The sequence below is a fragment of the Galeopterus variegatus genome, unplaced genomic scaffold (assembly GCF_000696425.1).
Source record: "Galeopterus variegatus unplaced genomic scaffold, G_variegatus-3.0.2 Scaffold788, whole genome shotgun sequence".
NCBI lineage: Eukaryota > Metazoa > Chordata > Mammalia > Dermoptera > Cynocephalidae > Galeopterus > Galeopterus variegatus.
In genome coordinates, this window is record NW_007726899.1 from 362463 (window position 1) to 383338 (window position 20876).

Sequence of the window (20876 nt, forward strand, 5' to 3'; positions counted from 1 at the left end):
CACGCTTTTTATCCCTGCAGTATATTATTTTTCTACTGCTTAAGAGCACAAAGTATCCAGACAATGGAGAGAATGTGACCCTAGCCCTGGGTATTCTGTAGGCCTTGCAAAGGCTGGAGATGGACTCCACATTGCGGAGTCTGAGGAGTCTGTGAACGCTATGCTAGGTCAGAGGCATAGTGAGTAAATTTTATAGCACTGGGAGGGCAGCAGGGAATAGTGGCTAAGAGCTTAGGTTCTGGTGTTGGTTAAACGAGGGTTCAAATCCTGACCTGGGTGCTCACTAATATATGAGTTTATTACTTCATCTCTTTGACTTGAGTTTTTTCTACTGTAAAATGAAATTAATACTATCTATCTCATACAAATTTGTAAACTATAATAAAATAATGCATTAAAGTTTTTATATACTATTTGACACATGGTAAGTCTTAACAATGTTAACTACTATTTTTACGAAAAACTAAGCAGATGTCAAGAATAGGAAGCATGAAGTTTTCCTATATTCATGTCTCTGATACCAAACAGACATCTACAAGTTTTAGGCTCCTTGGCCAAGCAATGCTATTGATGCCAAGAGAGGGGAATGGAGTGGTCTTTGCCTTGCATTCAGAAAGGAAGGGGTGTTACTGACCGAGCCGATGAGGTTGGCTCCGTAACTTGGCGCTGCACGCGGACACCATGGGCACAGTTCTCCTGGACCCCCGCCTGGGTGGAGAGGGGAATGTCAGGGGATGTGTGGCTGATCTTCATGGAGGAGTCAGGGCAGGGGGTGGGAGGATCTAGGAAGTCCTCACTGTTGTCCTGCTCATTGGTCTCTGTGTCTGTGTAGTTAAGAGGCTCCTGGTTGTTGTCTTTGCCACCAGACAGCAGGCCTCGTTCTCGCCACGGAACCCAGCAGAGTTTCCAGGACACGAAGAGAGACACGCCAAACAGAGCAAGACCACAGGCAGTAACCACAAGGGTCAGCAGGCTCACTGAGATATCTGCAAAGAAACAAAGATCAAAGTTCAGTTTGATTGCTCCTCCCATACCCACCCTCTGTGCAGGCAGCTGAATGACTCTCATCCACTCAGCCCTCAGGAGCCGGTTGTGGAAGGCTGGCCTGGGGATGCTTCTGACTCACCTGGTTCTAGAGCACTGTCAATGAGGATTCAGACATAAACCAGAGGGCCAGGGAGAAAACGCACAGAGGAGGTAACATAACATGCAGGCTGTTATCTAGAAATAATAAACAGCCTGCAACAGCAAGGAACAGTACATTCAGGGTGACTAGGCATGTCCGGTAAGTCAGATAAGACCCTATCCCACAGGCCGTACAAATCAGTAATGTTTCTTGAGCAGGACAGTTTCAACCGTCCTTAAACATTCCTTTGTCATCTCAGAGAGCTGTATAATATAACTTGGGGATTGTTTAAGTCACAACTTTTTAAAACAAATGAAACTAGAATACTTTTCTTTTTCTATTTTTTGCTATTAACATTTAAGGATCTCAGCAAAATGAAGCTCAAGTCCTCTGTGGATTTTGTGGCCTCAAGAATAGCCACCATTCTGTGGTCAGGCCCTCAGAACCCAGAACAGGCTGTCGTAGTTTGACCAGTAGCAGACCCTGAGATAAGTATTCAAGGGCAAGTGGTTTATCTAGAAGGTGAAGGAAACACAGGGAGGGCAAGTGGGGAAAGTGATCCATAGACGGTGGCCAGTCAAGGGTGTATTATCAACCAGTTACCACAGTGGGGGATGAGAGCTTAAGCCAGTTGGGTAGGCTCCATATACCTCTGAGTTACCCCACCCAAGGTATAAAGTACCTGGCTATTTATACATCAACTCCCTGTAGCCAATGATTTGAGGGCAGTTCTCAAAGGGCATTCAATTCCTAACATTTCTTATTTTTTTTCTTTTTTTTTTCTTTTTTTTCTTTCTTTTTTCGTGACCGGCAACGGATCGCAACCCTCAGTGTAGCGCCCATACCGGACCGGGACCGGCTACGGGATCGCAACCCTCGGTGTTATTTTTTTTCTTTTTTTTTTCTTTTTTCGTGACCGGCAACGGATCGTAACCCTCAGTGTAGCGCCCATACCGGACCGGGACCGGCTACGGGATCGCAACCCTCGGTGTTGCTCCCGCACCTTGCTCAGCCAGTGAGCGGCCGGTCGATATGTGGGATCCGAACCCTCGGCGGGAGTGCCGCCACACTCCCAAGCGGCGCACTGTAGCAGTGCGCCACTGGGCCGGCCCAATTCCTAACATTTCCAACCAGCAGCACAGGTGAGCAAAGTGAGCTTCAGTGCCAGACAAATCCCACATGAAATCAATGCAGAGGCTTCACTGGAGGTCAACAGGTATGCACAGAAGTGGTCAGGGTGAGGGGTATGGTGGGTAATGACAGCATCTACCACATGGACCATGGCCCCATGGCCTCGGCAAGGGTCCGTGGCAGAGCAGCATCCAATGGCTGTGGATGGAGCCTGATAGACAGAGCCCAAGCACCTGCAGGCATCCCTACCACCACCACCACCACCACAGTAGAGTCTGGGAGGCTGAGGCATCAACCTGAACTCATTTCAGCAAGGGTCCGTGGCAGAGCAGCATCCAATGGCTGTGGACGGAGCCTGATAGACAGAGCCCAAGCACCTGCAGGCATCCCTACCACCACCACCACCACCACCACAGTAGAGTCTGGGAGGCTGAGGCATCAACCTGAACTCATTTCTGGCACTACAGTGGCTGTAAGCTCCTTACTTTAAAGGACACCCCTACCTGTCTTTACTATGCTCCACTACACTCAGGAGTCCCAAGGATTCTCCCCAAATTTTGTCTCTACTCTCCATCATTAATATTTGCATTGCTTCAACCAGAGTTTTCTGAATTCCTCTATGTGCCAGGTACTGTGCTAAGCTCTAGAGATACAATAGTGAACATGACAGACACACTCCATATCTTCATAGATTCATATTCCAATGCAGGAGAAAATTAGAAATTAGTCATTCAGTACTCACAATTTGAACTATGCACAGCAGTATCAACATTCTATGATCTGTGACAAGTTGCTTTTCTGCTGAGGCATGCATGGGAACCCCTCCTGCACGTCACTCACCTACAGAGTCAAGCTGACCAACTACCATCCCTGTGCTTTTCAACATGACTCTGAAGGTACTTGATCATTCTCATGAAATAATAAAACTGTTCCTCCATGAAAAATTGCTCTTGAGAGCAAGCCAGCTGCCAGCGCTGGTGATGGATCTGACGATCTCCTTTATGCCTCCCCATCAATCTTTGCCCTTGCGGTAAAATAATATTATATCTCTGTTTGAAAACATTGGGGTTCCAGTTTCAATGTGGGTAACTGAGCTCAAATCTTTTTCACTTTTGTCTGTTCTAGTCCCACTCAAACGGGATAAACAATGGAAAACAAGGAAGGGCATCATCCATTCACCAGCAAACCAACAACTTTGGGGAATTTCTGGAATTGTTTTAGAGGAAAAGCCAATCAGTGCTGATCACTTAACACAGGAAAATGAAGTGTCCCTGAAAGAAAATAAAAATTAAAAATCCCAGGTGCAGAGCAACAAGGGCAAGGTTTGGGTACAGGGAGTGGAGTCAGAGGGGGCAAAGTATAAGGTGCTAGAAACCACACCTCACAGATCCCCACATGAGGTAGGGAGACCGTGCCTTGAGCCCAGGCTCCACTTGGCTTTGACAGCTTGCACAGCAGAGTGGAACATTTGTTAGTGTAGACCTCTATGATAAGGGTAGTGCTGGGGAAACAGGGAAGGAGGAGACTCTGTCCCAGTTAATCACGCTGCCATAGCAAACATCGATCCCCACTCCAATAGAATCTAAAAATAAAACAGGCTCCACACAGTGGTAAAATCCCTTAATACCCTGTACTCCAAATGGAGTCAAAACTCCTTCCCTATGTCCGGTTAATCATTTCAGCTCTGTCCTGACAGAGGAAGCACTTGGAGAACACCAGCATGGGCTGGAGGAGGGGCACACTGGGAGGCAGTAGGGTTGGCGAGCGTGATGTGATGGCTGTATTATTAGTCACCAAATATTCACTCTCCCCTACCACAGATCTCCCCACCAAGGGAGGAGTATAAATCCCTGTTTCCTGATGTTGGTCTTGGCCATATGACTTGCTGTAGCCAATGAAATATGAGTAGATATACCCATGCCACCTTAGACCAGGGGACCCTTGGGTTCCCACCTTCTGCATGAGAAGAAGAGCTCTCATGGAAGAGCTGATCTTCTAGCCTGGGTGCCATAATAAGAAGACTTGTGGAATTGGCCCCAAATCCAGAATGAGGAGTAAAACTAAACATGAGTAACAGCCTATGGCAGAGCTGCAGCTGATCCACAGATCCATTAACCAAACTTAAATATCTGGTGTCTTAAGTCACTAAGATTTTGAAGGGATTTGTTGCCATGTCAAAAAAAGTTGACTAATATACGTGGTCATATAATTTACTGTCCAAAGCTGGGTCACTTTTAAGAAGATAAAGGTGTTATATTAATAATTACATGGTGATAAGGTACTTAAAACAGAACTGACCAGGTAAAACTAGGACATAGGGACACCATGGACTTAAGAATCCCACCTGAGCTCTGAACTCACTGGCTTAGTGCAACATGACCTCTCAGGATTCACATGGCATAGAAAAGGTTCTAAATAAATTTAAGTATTAGCTCACTTTTACTAGCAACCATTAGACCCTTGACCCAGCCCAAGAACACCTCCAGCTTGTTAGTTGACTACCAGATCCTGCACTTACAAAACAACTTTCTCAGAATCCAGTCATGGGGTTCCTTGAGAGCAGAGATCTTGACCATCCCAACTCTGAATGCCAAGAATCTAAGAGTGCCTGGCACATAGTAGGCATTCAACAAATGATGAAGCCCACTTGAGGAGCCCTGTAGTCATCTGCTACATCTTTCTTGAATTATAGTTGTGTGGATTGTGGCTGTAAACTCTAGGGGGAACTAGGCACATTCATAGCCATTATATTTTTTGTGCATATAGCTATCACAAAATATTTCTGGCAAATGGTGAGTGTGACTTTTCCTTATTCACACAAAGGTACCATTTGAGTTAGCAGTGGGCCAGGGAACCAAGGTGACCTGCACAGCCACACCAGCCAATAAGCATAATCATCTGAACTTCTGTTTCCAAACAGCCCAGTGTGCCCTGTAGACACTACATTTGTCCTTTTTTTCTCTTTTTTTCAGAAAGAAGTGCTAGAAAACAACATTGAAGTCACTAAGGCCATACTCCCCACCTCAGACCCATGACCTTGGAAAAGGGAGAGTCTGGAGAGTCAGCTTAGAATCACAAAATAGCTTATTTAGGAGAGAAGTTATTTCTTAAGTTAGGTAGTAGGTACACAACCATTTGTTTTATTATTAATCTTTAAACTGTACGTATTCACTATATATGCTCTTTGGAATTTAATATATTTCATTATAAAAATTTAAAAAATAGTGATATTAACAAATAATTATGGGATAATTTTTCTGAAGAATAGGAACAGCATAATTTGTCATTTTGTCCAAGGATCAAGGTAATAACCAGGATGATCATTCGGGGATGAAAGGAGGCAAAAAAAATAGTGATATTAACAAATAATTATGGGATAATTTTTCTGAAGAATAGGAACAGCATAATTGGTCATTTTGTCCAAGGATCAAGGTAATAACCAGGATGATCATTCGGGGATGAAAGGAGGCAAATGGCAAACCACCTCTGAAGCAGATTCCTGGAAGTGCTGTTGCTTTGGAAGTGACTGCATGAAACTGTACCCAGAGCTACCATGGAGTGCTTCATTCCCAGGAAAGATGTGGGAATGCCCTGCATCAGGCCTGCTTGTCAGAAACCTCTTCTACTGGCTGTTAGCTCTAGCCATAGGACATGAGGTTCTGCAGCAACCAGATACAATACACCATGACCTCTGGGTCCAGCAGACATTCCAGCTGGACACCTATAATTCTAGGGGATTCCTGCAAGCCTAAAAGAAGTAGACTTGTTTTGGAATCGCAACTATTATTGGTCAACAAGTGAAAAGCTTGAGCATCCATACTCATATGGACGGAAACATTAGTCACCCCCCTAAACTGTGAAGGTCCAGGAAGAACACATGAATAGACAACAAAAGAAAAGGCATGGGACAAATGGGGCAAATTATCAGCTCAAAAGAGGGTAGGCAAGCTGAGCCCTCAGAATAAATGGCCCCTGACATGAAACAAATCAATGCGAGAGGCAAATTAATTCATGGATTGAGATTTATAAAATAGCAACTAACAGTGAGAATCATGGCAGCAGCAATAACCAGAGAAAGACACCCTCGAGATCCCATCTGAGCTAGAAGTAAAATAACATGATTGCTGAAACAAAAGAAAAACTCAAGGGAAGATAAAGTCAAGGAATATCTACCTGAATGTGGCTCCCCCAAAACATTCAGAAAATATAAGTAAAAAAAAATAAGATGTAGATTATTCATCAAAGAGGTCTAACATTTAAGTTTTCTACAAGGTGAAGACAGAGAAAATGAAGGTAAAAATAATTAAACAGACTTTAAAATTCCTTAGAACTGAAGAACAAATTGATAGGGGTCCACTGAGCACCTATAATAAAATAAAAATACCTTAGATGCTTTATTGTGAATTCAAAACATGAAGATTGCAGAAAATCACAAAACATAATAGGAACATAAAGAAATTAAAACGATACTGGCATCACACTTATCATCAGAAAGAGTAGATAGTGAAGTAATGTCTGCAAACTTCTGAGAAAAAGCTTATGTTCAACTTAGCATTCTGTACCCAGACATGCTATAAATGAAGTGTGAGGGCTGAAAAAGGCATTTTTAGACCTGCAAGAAATCAGAAAGACTACCTATCATGCATCTATCATAGGAAGTTACTTGAAGATGAATGCAGGAGATTAAAATGAGACAAAAGAAACAGTGTAAAGAAAAATTGCACTCAATTCAGAAGACCAGTGGAAGGATGTTCCAGCCTAGGAGCTGAACTACAGGGCTAGAGAGGAACCAGACCAGCCTGAGCAGTTACATGATTAAGCATCTAAAACACCATGCAGTTAATAAAAATTGATGAGACAAGGAAAATCTGAATGGGAAATGTAATGATATTATGACTGTTAATTACTTTGAGGTATAATCGTCATATTGTGGTTATGTTTCATAGATGTATATGGGAATATTCGAATGATATGATGTCTAGAATTTGCTTCAAATTATAGACGAAATAACATTGACCATGAGTTGATAATTGTTGAAACTGAGTTTTGGGTATGTGGAGTTTATTATATTATTCTCTCTATGCTGTAGATTGAATATCCCCCTCCAAAAAAAAATCTCACTGAAGCTTAACACCCACTGTAACTGTTGAGGGAAATCCTATTATGGTACTTGAAATGTGGGGCCTTGAAGAGGTAATTGGATTCTGAGGACCATACGCTAATGAACAAATTAATAATGGTGGTCATGGTGATTCTGAGGGCTTTAAAAGAACACATGAGAGTCTCTCTCTCTCTCTGCTCCATCATTCTTGCAATGTGACACCCTGCACTGCTGTAGAGTCACCTCACCAGATATGTTTCCTGGACTGTGGACTTCCCAGCCTCCAAAACTGTAAGCAATAAATTTTTTTTTCTTACAAATTACCCAGTTCCAGGTATTTTTGTTACAAGCAACAGAAAGGTACTAACATACTCTGCTTTTGAATATGTTTGGTAATTTCCTAATGGAAAGTAAAAATAAAACATGTTTTGGTAGGGGGAAAATGTTGATCCCTGACTTAATAGATCTTGGGTGATGTATTAATCCATTTCTATTGCTTATAACAGAACACCTAATACTGGGTGTGTTCCAAACTTTCCCTGGTCTGTTTTCAAAGCTCCTTGCCCTTAAGGAACTATTAGTCAAGAGAATTTCAATAGCGCTATTCAAAATTCACTGAGTACTACTAGAGCACAGAAGTTAGGGGTACATAACCCAATCTGGAGGTCAGAGGAGGTTTCCCATAAGAATGGAAATTGATATCAAGAACCTATTACAAATACGTAAATATGTGGAAGCAGCTTTGTAACTAGGTAATGGGTAGAGGCTAAAAGAGTTTTGAGGTACATACTTGAAAAAGCCTACAGTGCCATAACAAACTGTTAAGAGTATTCTGATGAGGGCTCAGAAAGAAAAAGGGAGAGTTGCAGAGAAAACCTCAATCTGGTTAGAGAATAAGGAATCATGAACAGACTGTTGGCAGAAATATGTACAGTGAAGACCATTCTGGTGAGGTCTCAGACAGAAATGAGGAAAATGTTATTGGAAACTAGAGTAAAGGTGATTCTTGTTATAAAGTAGCAAAGAACTTAGCTGAATTGTGTTCATATTCTACTGTTTCATGAAAGAAAATGCAAGCAATAAAATTGGATATTTAGCTGAAGATATTTCTAACCAAAGTGTTGAAGACATGGCTTGGCTCCTCTTGGATGCTTATAGTAAAATAAAAGAAGAGAGAGATGATTTAAAGACAGAATTGTTAAGCAAAAAAGGAAGTAAAACTTAAATATTTGAAAAATTCTCAGTCTATCCATATTGCAAAAATTGAGAAAGCATGTTTAGAGGAGATCATTAAGGGTGTGCACAAGTGACCATTTGATAAAGCGATTAGCATAGGTGTGAGCCACAGACTTAATCAGCCACACCAGCAGGAAAACTGAGTTTGAACTGAAGGGAATGGATATAGGAAGGAATGAATAAAGGCTGCCAGATTTGGATTTTACATGATGGAATCATAAAGCTATTTGGTTTGGAACATGCATTATTCTTCAAAACAAAGAAAGAAGGACCCTAAAGAATATTCAGAGATCATCAGGGCTGCCTCCTCATTTCAAATGGGGACACCATTGCCTTGATTTCAATAGGCAGATGGCCTCCATCCATGGAGCCAGAGCTGCCCAGAGGTGTCGGTGTAGGGCCACCTGGAAGAAACTTGGGGGTATAATCCATGCTTAGCAGAGCTGTGGAAGCAGAGTCAAGGCAAGACTTTGGCTTCAGTGGGCCTAGAGGGCAGAGCACTGAGCCAAACAGGATTATTTTTGAGCCTTAGGACCTCATGGAGTTTGCCTTGTAGTATGGGCTTACTCAGGACTTGTTGCCCCATTCTTTTTTTTTTCCCCCATTTCTCCCTTTTGGAATGAAAATGCCCATCCATTGCTTATCCCACCATTGTATTTTGGAAGCACATACCTTGTTTGGTGTCACAGGTTCGCAGCTGAAAGTGCAGTTTGCCTCAGGATACCTTGAGTCTCACCCAAATACAACTTCAATGATATTTATATGGCACCAGAATTTAGACTTAACAGTTAATGCTGGGATGGGTTAAAATTTTTGAGGTTTCGGAGATGTAATAAATCTATTCTGCAAGTGAGAAGAAAATGGATTCTGGGGGACTAGGGGCTAAGAGTGGAATGCCATAGACAGAATATTTGTGTCCCCTCAAAATTTATATGTTGAAATTCTAACCCTGCAAGAAAGTGGAATCTCTGGAAGGTGATTAATTCATGAGGGTGGAGCCCTCATGAATGAGATTAGTGCCTGCTACAGGTCAAATATGTCCCCAAAAGTTCATGTATTGAAAACTTAATCCCTACTGTAACAGCGTTAAGAAGTTGGGACATCCAATTATGATATTTCAAAGGTGGAGCCTTTGAGAGGCAGTTGTATAGTGAGGACTGTGCCTTCATGAATGGATTAATCCACTTATGGAGAAATGAGTTATTACAGGTGTAGACTAGTGGCTTTATAAAGAGCACATGAGGGAGCTCTTGCCATTCTCTCACCATGTGATACCCTGAGTTGCTGTAGAGAGTTGTCACCTAGAAGAAGGCCCTTACCATGTGTGTTCCCTGGACTTTGGACTTCCCAGCCTCCAAAACTGTAAGAAATAAATTTCGTTTTCTTTATACATTACCCAGTTTCAGGTATTCTGTTATAAGCAACAGAATTCCAGAAATATCCCTTGCCCCTTCCACTATGTTCAGACATAGAGGATAGCTGTTTATGAAACAGGAAGCTGATCCTCACCAGATACCAAATCTACTGGTGCCTTAGTATTGGACTTTGCAGAATCCAGAATTATAACTAAAAAATTTCTGTTACTTATAAGCCATCCATTTTATAATATTCTGTTGTAGAAGTCCAAACAGACTAAGACACCACAGATGAAGAGTGAGCCAAGTCCCATTTACAACCACTTCTCCTCCACAAAGATCAACACAGGTTATCTGGCCATGTGGCCAAAAGACTTCACCAGCAATAAGGGAAGACCAGGGCTCCTGTGTATGCCCATGCATGGTGCATAAGTCACAACTTGCTCAACTTCACATGGTGGCCCGTGAAAGAGCTTGTATATTCCAAGGGACCTAGGACCATTTTGCCAGTTTATATTTTGTAATCTTGCCATGCATGGTGCATAAGTCACAACTTGCTCAACTTCACATGGTGGCCCGGGAAAGAGCTTGTATATTCCAAGGGACCTAGGACCATTTTGCCAGTTTATATTTTGTAATCTTGGGTAAGTCACTGTCCCTCTATGGTTTTCCTCATCTGTCATAAAGGGCCTAGAAGTGGCTCTCACATTTTGTGGTTCTTGTGAAACTGCCAAATGACCTTGAGTTCACAACAGAGTCTGTATCTAGGGCTAAAGCCATTATAATAATTCCTATTAGTGATCACAACTCAATAAGCACTATCCAAATGGAGGCTAAAATTTAGGACCATTCCTCCTTTTCATTCTTGTAGCAGACATAAGGTTCCTATAGCACCAGTTGATGGTGAAAATCGCAAGGATTAAGGAGCATTAACTTGGGCCTGCAGGGGCCATACTATTATTAAGGTACTGAGCCAGGTAAACAGAGCATTCTGCTGCCTTACCTCTAAGAGGACTGGAGGGTAGTGAAATGAAATTAGAACATGGAAACTGGCAAATGGCATCAAATGTATTTTTCTGTGATTGACATAAAGGGAGGAACATCTCTAACAGGATTGTGCCTCTGGCCCTCCGATCCTTTCCTCAGAAGGCTACCCACATGATTCCGCCTGTGTTAACTAAGCAGTTGGCCTAAAATTAGCATTGAGGGAACACTTTCTGTTGCACCTTCTATTTGCAAAGTGCTGCCTCATTAGTGTGACAGCTCCTCTTCACACTGGCATCACCACCTCTGCCTCAGCCAGATGGGGCAGGGGCTACTGAAGCTTCACAGTGGCCGGAGCCATAAACACTAAGAACTGGATTTTAGCTCTTGTGTCTGTAATCCCTGACTTCTAAACCCTGTTGTACATGAGCCCCTGCTGTGTGCAAAACAGGAAGATTCAGGAATCATTATCACATTTGCTACTGCGTTTCTATACTCTTTTTACTTGGTCTCTTCAGAAATTACTTAATTGGGAATAAAAACTACTTTAAAAATATTTTACCACCCACTTACTTGGAAGTGCTTGCAAAATCTACAATGTTTTCTGTATCAAGGGATTCTGGCCTGTGTAGAGTAAATGTGAACACTCAGATGTACTAGGATTCTTACGAAATAACAGAAACTCTGATGTGCATGCAGGGTTTTAGACAATGGGGACTTTTTGTCTGAAAAAAACACTGTGAAACAAAATTCAAGAACATGTGAAGACAGGAGACAGGCCAAAGAGTTCAACACCCTCCTTTGTGTGTCCATAGGAAATGCAAGGCCTGGGCTGCCTAGCAGTGCTATATGGGGCTGCAGGGGGATGGGAGTCAGTAATTGGAGACCTGGTGTCCAGCTCTGTTACTTACTTGCTGTGAGACTTTGGGCCGCCTGCAAACTCTCATGGGCTATTTCCCACATCTACTATGGGGGGAGAAATTCCTCCTGTCTGGCTATGCACTTGTATGTGTATAAAAGCCTGTCACAATGCTTTCATAGTGTTGCTTGAAATTATTTTTAAGCCTGGCACTGCTGCATTGGCCCAATAAGTCACACCTCCCACAGGACCCATTCCCACACTTTCAGTCAGTGTCCTTTCCGAGGCCAGATCTGGTCTTGCTTTGATCCATTTCATGTTTAAATCCCTCATCTACGCTATGGAACAAGATCAAAAGGTTGCTGACAATCAGTTTTGTGAAGCAGCATTTAGAAAAGTCACACAAAGCAATGTGTAATGTGGGAATGCTTCTTCCCATTCATGGTTCCCAGGAGGGGTGACTTTTCCCTATTTGCTCCTGATCACTTCTCTCACCCCTTACTTCTCCATTCAGAGGGGAAGTGAGTTATTTGATTAGAAAGCTCAGGACTCAGTCCTGCCTCTCTCTTCTACTTGATACCGGCCCATCTGCACAGGGTATGGTGAAGTATTGAGAAGTCTGTTGTTGCTCTGGACCCTAGAGTTAGGCAGACTTTCCCTCCTGGTCCTTCCTCAGGCACAGCCGGACCCCTTCAGAATGGGGCATCGATCCTTAGAAACGGCTGGGCTGACAGCAGACTGCACACATGCTCTCTGCTAGCTGTGCCTACACTGGTATGAACAAAGGACTTCTAGGCTTCTATTGGCATGAAGGTAATTACACGGGGGGATCTGGGTTTTGTTTGTTTGTTTGTTTGTTTTTCTGCAGAGCACACCAGCTGAACAAGACATAGGAAATATGAGGAAATGACCTGGAGACTGGATGCAGACTTGTTTTAAAACACATGTGCAACCCTCTCTAGAGTCTTCTAATATTTCTTGAAAGGAGCAGAGTCCCTGATGAGTCCTGGTGAGCTGTTGGCACTGAGCCAATGAATTTTGTGTCCAAGTATCTACAGACTGTCAGGTTCTAGGTATTTCAGTTTACAATTCTATGATTCTAAAATAATATTTTGTCTTTCAAATTAAAAACTTTTTAAAAATCCTGTACTCAAATAACAGCATTTATATGTAATGCCCTTCATAATCAAAGACCCTCTTCCAACATCTGTTTAATACTGAAATTATGTCCTAACATTTATTTACATTTTAAGTCTTCTGGTAAGAGCTGTGGAAGTTCCGTTTTACCACTCCAGATCTACTCTCCTGCACTCTACTCTGCTGTGGGCCAAGTGAGACTGATCCATATGGACTACATCAGGGGGTTCCCTCGCCTTTGGCTTCTGCTGAGTTCAGCCAGTTGGAGGCCCTAGTGGGACACTGAATGGGATGGGAGGAGCATGAAGATATGGTATTTATTATCCCAACTTTCTTCCTGCTAAGCCATCAGGTTGAATGTGTCCTTCTTCTGAAAGCTACAGCTCCATTTCCAGGTTCTTTCAGGTCTATCGATGGTGAAGGCTCCGGTCTCCTTGAATCCTGACCACACCTTTGTAAAAAGTCCCTGTATTAAACTCTCCTCAAACTACCTAGTTTGACTATGTCTCCAGTTTCCACTAGGACCCAGATTGATTCACTGTAGAATGAGTTGTTTTCTATTCTGGGCCCTACCCCCAGTTACCTGGGTGACCTCAGGGAACCTGTACTCATATCTGGGCCTGAGTTTCCTAATATACAAAATGAGATGTGATGAGATGGAAGGGCCTTCCAGATCTCATATTCTTGAGTTGCATGAGAAATTCTCTCTTTAAAGTATTTTCTACAACCTAGCATGATGTCTGGCACACAAGAGACACTCAAATTTGATGAGTGCTAAAATTCTAAGCAATGTATCATTTCCATTGTATGTACATTCCTTACTCTGCTAAGAAAATGTGCTTCAGGAAAAGGAACTGCCAAAGAAGCCGTGTGTTTAGGCATATAGAGACTGTCCATTAAAATTACCTTTTCATCGTGATTGAAAATGGTACAATATTTCATGCTTCTCTGAACACTTAAGACTCCATGGAAGCAGTGCAGTATAGAAGGAGCACAGGCTTTGGCAACCGGCATCATTTATTAAGTTAACTTCACAACACATTGTTGGTTTTTTTTTTTCCCTTTTTGTCTTTTTTCGTGTCCGGCAACGGATCGCAACCCTCAGTGTTGCGCCCGTACCGGACCGGGACCAGCAACGGGATCGCAACCCTTGGTGTTGCTCCCGCACCTCGCTCAGCCAGTGAGCGGGACCCGGTCTGTACGTGGGATCCGAACCCTCGGCGGGAGCGCCACTGCACTCCCAAGCGGTGCACTGTAGCAGTGCGCCACCGGGCCGGCCCACAACACATTGTTTTGAGCTGCTGCTCATGAAGATATTATATAACTGGGGCTATAGTGACCTATCCGGAATGTGCCAAGGAAACTAAATCTCCAGGAGAAGCTCTTACAGCCAGATAATGTTTCTAAAAAATCTTGCTTCTATGGCCAACAATAACCCTAGGAGAACCTCTCCTGAGAAACACTTCCAGGCCACAAGGCTGCTCAAAGTTAGAACACAGAGTGGACTCCTGGTTCAAATTCTTCCCTACTTTCTTCCTCTTCCATCTGGCTTGAAGCCTGGTCTATGGCTAAAAATGCAAACCCTGTTCCAACATGTAACCCCTTACTACCTATACTGTTAAACCCAAAACCCAAATATACCCACAGGTCATGGATTTGCATGTGCTGCAAGCATGAGCAGGCTTAAACTACTGGTAATTGGTTAAAAGCATGGGCTTCAGTGTCTTTGTATTTAACTGTCAACTTTCTACAAATTATATGATTTGAAGACAATTTCCTTTTAGCAAATATCTCATGCTACTAAAATGAAGGTGATTTCTTTAAAATTGCAAATTTTCATCAGTAGTCATGCATAGCAATTGACATTTACTCATCATCAGAATGATTAATAAATATGGTATATGACCAAGAAATGCAATAATTGTTCTAAAGAGCATTGATTAAGAAAAAAAAATACTCAATATTTCAATACAATTTACTCTTAACTCTAACTGAAGATACAGAGAATACCAATGGTTCTCAAAAGTCTTCTCCTTAGGCCGGCCCTCTCCATGAATTACAGAAACTCTGCATAACAGGCAGCGGAAAGAGCTACAGCTATGAGCAGGCACTGATGTTTTTTCCTAAGACATTTGTGCAATCCTCACTTTTCTTTAAGTCAAGTGGGTTTTTTTCACATTTTAAAAAATTATAGCAAAATATACTAATATAAAATTTACCATTTTGACCATTTAGAAGTGTACAGTTCACTGGCATTAAGTTCATCCTCATTGCCATGCAACCATCACCACTATCCATTTCCAGAACTTTTTCACCATCCCATATTTAAACTCAGTACCCATTAAACACTGATCTACCATTCCCCATCCCCCTAGCTCCTGGTGACCACTGTTCTACTCTCTGTCTCTGTTTCTCAATGCCCAAAGTCCATAGTTAAGTGAGGAAGAGGCTGGAAAATGGTGAAAGGGTCATGTAAAGAGAAAGAAGATTGGAGAAACAGGAGGTGGGAACAAGAGGCTCACCCATACTAAAGTATTCTGAGGTCAACTTTTGCCTTCCAAGACACTGAGAATGTAGAGCAAAGAGACAAAAAGCAATAAAGACACTAGAAAACATAGTGGATTAATCTAAGAGGCTCCCCCAAAAGAAAACTGAGAAAATGTAAGAGAAGAAATTATCATAAAAATAAAATAACATTTCCCAGAGTGGCAGACAGACAAAAGCTTTTGATTAAATGTCCTAGGAAATGCTGAGCAAGATGAATGAAAAAGGGCACACAACCAGCTACACTGTGGTAAAATTTCAAAACTCAAGGCTGGAGAGAACACCATAAAAAGATCTAGAAGCAGACTACCTTCGGACTTCTCTTAAGCAATTCTAGAATGCTAGAAGATCAGGAAACAATGCCTTTAAAATTCTGAAGAAAATTATTTCCATTGTGGAATGTATGCTCGGTCAAATCATTAATTAAAATTAGGGCAAAATAAAAACATTTTTAGAAATGCAAAGGACTCGTTATTTATATCCCATGTCTCTCTTCCGATAAATTTATTTGAGGATGCACTCCATGTAAATGAAGGAAAAAAAAAAAGAACTGAAGAAAGAAATAGTAGGGAAACTAATAAACAGTGTATCTAACTTTCAAGCTCCAGTGCCAGTGATATGAGGTCCCAGGACCTCAGCTCTGTGCAGGTTTGAGAGAATCTTAATAGAAGAATACTGTCAAGATGAAAATAAATTCCCAATACCAAATATGCAATCAAGAGGCTGGATGTATTTAACAATATAGTGAAGAAATAGGCTTCTTTTGTTTACAAAATATCCTAAGTATTTTAAGATAGAAAATATTATGAAATAGTCTAAAAAACACATAATGACATAAAAGAAAGTAACAGTCAAATACAAAGTCAATTAAAACATGACAAGATTTTGAATAATTGATGGCATAAAACTGAAGACTTTGGATGCAAGGAACTAAATCCTTCAAGGGGCACAAGATTAACAACATAGAACTGTGTTGGCTCTTCAGAGGGTCCAATCCACTTCAAGTTTTGGTAGTTATTAATTATTTACAAATCACAATATTGTAATAGTGATAACAATAGCTTCAAACTGGAGTGCCTAACAAGTGCCCATGCTGTGATAAGATAATTAATTGATCATCATGAAAACCCTGTGATTTCCACAATTTAACAGATGAGGAGATCAAGGCACAGAAAAGTGAAGTAACTTACTGAAGGCTACTCCTACTCACTGTACTCTAACGTTAGAGCATCTTCTTAGAGAATGTGATTGGTATCAGTTAATTGAAAAGATGGTTAAAGCAAAAAATCACCCCCTTAAACCTTAAAGGTTTTATTTTAGCCTCATTATAGTTTTGTGTTGTCTCTCATACATCAAAAATACACATAATGCACTTGTGTCCAAATTGCATTTCTTTAAAGTAGAATAAGAAGTTAAGGATATTTATGGAGCAATCTGAGAGGAGAATCCTTTCAGATTTTTAGCAGTTTTCAATCTTTCACAGTTGCTCCTGCATTCCTAATTCACTGACATTTAAAAAAAAAATAACTTGCCTTTATTGAGTCTTACAAAGAATTTGATTCCATTTTCATAGAAACAATTCTCTTTTAGTATCCATATTTTGTCAGTATATGTAATACTTAATAATACAACAAAATAAGCAACTTTGGGAACAAAAATAACTTCTTGTAATCATTCAGCTTAACTTATGGGAGCAGAAGTACATGAGAATAGTTGTGAATCTGCTATCTGTGAGCACTCAGCGTGTCATGTCATCTCTTGAAAAGTTTTCTAGAATAAATGGAAAGCCCTGATACTTCTGGCCAGTCAGATATCTTGGAGTCGGTTAAGAAAGCTTCAAATGTACCATAAACACAGTTTGAGGGTATATAACGGTTATAATTAACATATAGACAAAACATGGGTGGCTTAATTATAATAATACACAATGTAAAAGTTTACCATCGCAGTATAATAACAGCATAAGAGCTGACCAATATCCTCATTCTACACAGTGGTGAGTCCAGAGATAATATCTAAGATTGATACAATAGGAAATGAAAATTTTAATTTTTTTAAGTTTAAAATGTAACCAATAAAAGAACCCAAAACTACATAATGAATAAAAATTGGAAATGAGAAAATTCCTCATCTTGTTTACTCTACTCATATGTTGTCTAAAGTTGGTAAACAAAAAATTGAAGTACAAATACATGATTTACTCTACGGAGGGAATGGCAGGAAACCTAACCTAGGAAAGGGTAAGTAGAAATGGTTGCCTTTGGTGGTGGACCCATAGGTAAGAATTTAAGCTTCTCTCTCTCTCTCTTCAGTAAGCGTGGCCTACAGGCTACCCCGGGGTAGAGGACCCAGACAGCCACCAAAGTTGGCCCTGAGTTGGTGCCTGTGCACAGTGTCCTGGGAGGTGCACACCTGCGTGTCATCGGGCACTGTGGAGCCGAGCGTGCCTCCCCTGCCATCTGTCTACCTGCCTGCCTCTATGAACTCACACCTCCATACCAACCTGGCCAAAGGGTATTTTAAAGAAACCCTAGATCGTGGTTCCATTGTTTGCCCTGAACCAGAACCATGGAATCGGCTGCACATATACACTAAGAGATCTTCTGTACACAATGACTTGACTTCAAGAGAAAAATGGAAAGATGGCATCGATGCTCTGAAAGGGGTTTGGCAACTCCCTCCAGCCAAAAGATTGTTTGGTTTTACTTTATGTTTCTTATAATATGGAAAAAAAAGTTGATTTTTGCATTTTACAAATGAAAATTTTATTACAATATTAGGAGAGAAGCTTCCTTACCCCAATTAAGAATCAGTGGACTCTATAACAATTTTTACTTGAGGTAGTGTCTGAGGGCCTGTAGGAGATCTCTTAAGGCTGAAATAGCAGCCAAGTTGCTGGGTCATAGCCCATATCCACAGCAGGAAAGAACAATTAGCAACTTAAAGCCATTTTGTCTTTATAATTGTTCAGCAAGCAAAGTTCTGTTTAAGTAGGCCCCTGTGATGTAATTACAAGGGTCAGTCCAGAAAATATTGATACAGCCCAAGTGTGAAATTCAAACACACTTCAGGAAATGCTCTTGGGGAGCAGAATGAAATTATTTAACAATGTGCTTGCAAGCATAACACTGAGAAAACAGGAAGGGAGAATACAATTGTGCATTGGAGGCATTTTACTTATTCCATGACTATTCAAAAATTCTATCAAAGAAAAAATACTCTATAGCATAGTCTGTTTTTAAAAAGAATTTATGTAAAGGTGGTGGCTCAAATCCTATCTTTGCATGTGGCAGGTAGCCTCAAACTTTCAGCTCCAAAAACTTATAAACTTCACATAAATGTCCTATATCTGGATCTGAGCAAACAGCTCCAAAAATCTACTCTCGTGGCCACAGCCAGGCTGCCATCAAACTTTAATTACAAACTGATTGCTGTTTTACAAAATACGTGTAGAAGAAAGAAAATGGAAAAGCAAAAAGCAATAATATCATAACATCACTGTACTCAGAAGGGCTCGTGGAGTGTCAAGGTATCAAAAACAGTTTTGCTAAAATCAGCAGGATGCAATACAAGGGAGGTGCCTTTACATGTCAGAATATCTACTGATGCAAAACGCACAGCTAGCAAAGAACATGAGTCATAGTTTCCCAGACGTGACAGGAGAAACCTGTTCTAATGGATCTGACCTCATTTGTTTAGGAATTCCTCTCCACTCTGATGCCCAGGGCGGGAAATATTTGTCAGGCATGTTACTGTTATACTCTGGTTTGGAAGAGCTGCATTTTTACGCAAGTATGAAAATGTGCCTACATATATCTGTGTTCCTACATAGAAGTAGGGACATAACCTTGTCAGATATCTGTAAGTTCAGAAAACTTGCCCCTATTCAGTAATGGGCTAGAGCCAGCTCTCAAAAGCTCATAAGAGCCAACTGTTAAATTTTCAGGAATTTTCAGAGCTAGTTATTAAACACAGCCATTATTAAAAAATAATAATAAACTATATAAACTTACAATTAAATAAATTATATTGAAAATGAAGGTAAAAAAATACTCAAAAGACATCATCTACTCATTTTACATTTTACCATTACCTATGTTCTCAGGGTAATTTACATCTATAGTAGCTGAGTAATGGAAATATTAGATAATGATGTGCTACTGTGCATCTCTTCCCAACTCCGCGTTCAGCAATGTCACATAGCTTGAAATGGGCCATGTTGGGAGTATTTACACCACAGGAATTGCAAACACCACAAATCAGCTTGATTTATTATTTTGTTGTTGTTTTATGAAAATGATGGCTTATGAAAGTGAGAGAGAAAATGTTAATAACACAGTTCAAAAGTGTCACATTTGCAGCCATTACATTGTGAACAGCACAGAAAATTAGGGATATAGTCTTCCAGTATTCAAAAACTATTATCTGACTCAACAAAGAAACTGATCACATTATCAATGAACAAATAAAGTTCTGACATGTGTCATTATTGTTTCACTTTCATCTTGTTAACGTAAATGAAACTATCAACCAACATGCATGTCCGACCTACATCATTTGTCAGTTGCATCCAAAGGTTGCTATGGATACAGGCATTTGGAAAATCAAAGAAAACATTCTGTGAGAATCAATTGTAATGTAATCAATGAAGCACAGTATGTATTTTATTATAAATTTTGTGCTGTACATCCTTTATATGAGTAACATTTATAATAAACTTATGTGCATATATCTATGCAGTCATTTTTTGTTCTGGAGAACTGGTTGTTAACACATGTACTGATACACCACTGTCCCCAATCCAGGGAGCATGGAAACTGGTGTTCTCAAAAAACTGTACAGAATTAAGTTTTTTCTAGTATGCCCCACGGCTCTTTACCTGATGCAGAATTCCCAGAATGTAGAACTCAAAAGATTTGCCTCATCAGTCCTGCTTTTGCAGCATAAGTGGCTGTCACCAGATGGCAACAGGGTTGGGCTTGACCCTGAGGAATTAGATGCAGCGGAAGATCAGAAATTTCTGGGTCACAATAATATACCAAAAACAAAAAAAATGAATCTTCTTATAAAACAGTTAAAGAATTCCTATATTTCTCTAACTGGGTAACTTTCTTCACAGCAAATGATCTTTGAAGCAATAATTCTAAAATCTATGTGTGCTTGATAATTGTCCGGGAAGCTTGTTAAAAGTGCCTCCGGGGATCCTGATTCTGGGTGAGTAATCTGTTTTAAATAAGCACCCCCAAGTATCTCTGAAGGTAGGAGGCGATCATGGTTCTCAGTTTGAGAAATTCAGAATTATGGAACACTCTGCACACAAACATGGTAAACTTATCTAAGCTTGCCACTGCTTTCTTAAGGAGATTGTAACTGGTTTTATCAAGCTGGCTGTAAGGAGGTACT

At 40.8% G+C, this 20876-nt stretch overlaps 1 protein-coding gene across 1 annotated transcript in view; it reads right to left on the reverse strand.

Moving 5' to 3' along the window:
* Positions 1-20436, reverse strand: part of SYT9 (synaptotagmin IX) — a 150075-nt gene extending 129639 nt beyond the window's left edge. Inside the window, exons 1-2 of the mRNA XM_008572466.1 lie at positions 20353-20436; positions 635-986 (exon numbers count right to left, since the gene is read on the reverse strand). Coding sequence (XP_008570688.1) covers positions 635-753 — 119 coding nt within the window. The 5' untranslated portion in view covers positions 754-986; positions 20353-20436. The remainder of the gene's footprint in view (positions 1-634; positions 987-20352) is intronic.
* Positions 20437-20876: the final 440 nt, after the last annotated feature.